Source organism: Drosophila suzukii, chromosome X, assembly GCF_043229965.1.
Source record: "Drosophila suzukii chromosome X, CBGP_Dsuzu_IsoJpt1.0, whole genome shotgun sequence".
Taxonomy (NCBI): domain Eukaryota; kingdom Metazoa; phylum Arthropoda; class Insecta; order Diptera; family Drosophilidae; genus Drosophila; species Drosophila suzukii.
This window is the reverse complement of record NC_092084.1, coordinates 31,306,183-31,307,740: the sequence shown is the minus strand read 5'-3', so window position 1 is coordinate 31,307,740 and position 1,558 is coordinate 31,306,183. Positions and strand designations below refer to the sequence as shown.

The 1,558-nt window shown below is 39.4% G+C and overlaps 1 protein-coding gene across 1 annotated transcript; it reads right to left on the bottom strand.

Annotated features, from left to right (window-relative positions):
- Window positions 1-300: 300 nt before the first annotated feature.
- Window positions 301-1,164, bottom strand: LOC139353425 (zinc finger and SCAN domain-containing protein 20-like). The gene is made up of 2 exons (XM_070997609.1): window positions 571-1,164; window positions 301-503 (listed from the first exon to the last, which is right to left on the bottom strand). Exons 1-2 carry the CDS (start codon window positions 1,049-1,051, stop codon window positions 301-303), a joined length of 684 nt encoding a protein of 227 aa, XP_070853710.1. The 5' UTR covers window positions 1,052-1,164.
- Window positions 1,165-1,558: the final 394 nt, after the last annotated feature.

Sequence of the window (1,558 nt, the reverse complement as noted above, 5' to 3'; positions counted from 1 at the left end):
AGGTGCCTGGCCAAAAGAATAGATATTAATTATAAATTTGTGCCATATGTTGCTTTGGCTTGCGCGACACTTCATAACTTCGTCGAAATAAGAAAGGAGAAGTTTACGCCAATCAACGAGTATGAATGTAACCAGCAACCACCGGACTGGCATTGTAACCAAGTACTGGAATCTTCTGAATGCGATCCATCTGACCTTAGGGAACACCTTAAGGAATACATTGTTTCTAACTTTCCTTTGCGAAGCAGTTCAAAATAAATGAAAATTGCACAATTACTTTTGTTTCGAAATATTTCAGCTTTAATTGGATTTGAAGAATTCTAGCATGAATCTTTGGGTCTCGGCCCAATCCTCCGCAAGAACATCGCGCATGCTCTGCACAAAGGTGGCGTCGATTTCCCGTTGAGCCTCAAGGAACTCCTGGTTCTGCACCTCCAGCCTGTCCAACGCCTCCTTGTTGTCGTCTGACATCTTCTGTACCATCTGCACGACGTTTGCCTTGTCTAAAAATCAAATGAAATCATTGAAAATTACCATCGTGCTACCGTTAATGAGAATTAATATGCTTACTTGAAGTTCGGCGGCTCCTAGGCATAGATGTCTCTACCAGGAGTTCAGGTGCATCAACAGTAGAACTGGATTCATCAATCCCCTCTGTTTCGGTGAAGACTTCATTGGCCAGGTCATCGAAGCCATCGATTGCCACAAATCCCTCCTCCGATGTGTCCACACCTACAGCCTGAGACACCGGGCGAGTCCCGTACATCTCCTCGAGCTCCTCGAAGTGGGTGCACGTTTTCCTGGCAGCCCCACTGACTGCATGGCTGCGCTTTACTTCAAAATATGATTTTTTTAACTGTCGCAGCTTGGTTTTGATTTGGTCTCCGGATTTGATCATATTTTTAGCCTTCATCGATTCTGCGAGGCCCCTGTAAACTAGGTTGTTTCGCTTGCTCTTCCCATCGAGCTTGCTCAAGATATTGTTTTCCTTCATCAGGCCAAGCAGCTCGGTTACCTCAGCGTCTGACCAAAACGATCTTTTCGATTCCATGGCTATTTCGATAATTATTCCCTTTTCTTTGTTTAATTTGCGTTTTAATTTCAACTTTTATGCACGGCGTTGCCACCTGATTTGTACAGCGTTAAGTTGGTTGCGCATCACGAATTCACGCTTTGAGGCTGAAATCATAGTCAACTTTCGTGTGTTGCCGAAATCACGAAATGGCGTTTATGCACACACGAATCGGCCGAAATCGCGAAATGAAAGCGTGAATTCGGCATCGCATAAACACAGTAATAAACATTGAAAAACCCTTTCAAATTGACACTTTCAATATTATTGCCACAAACATTTTTATTTTAAATATTAAAAACTTTAAAATAAAATAATTTGAGTACTCAAAATTAATATAAAACAATTTTAATTTAAATACGGATTTTTTAATTCTGAATATATTAACGATTAATATAATATTTTTTAAATTAAATATAAACAAATTTGAATTAAAAATGCTCTTTTTTGATTTAAATATTTTAGTATTAAACTATGCAATTTAAT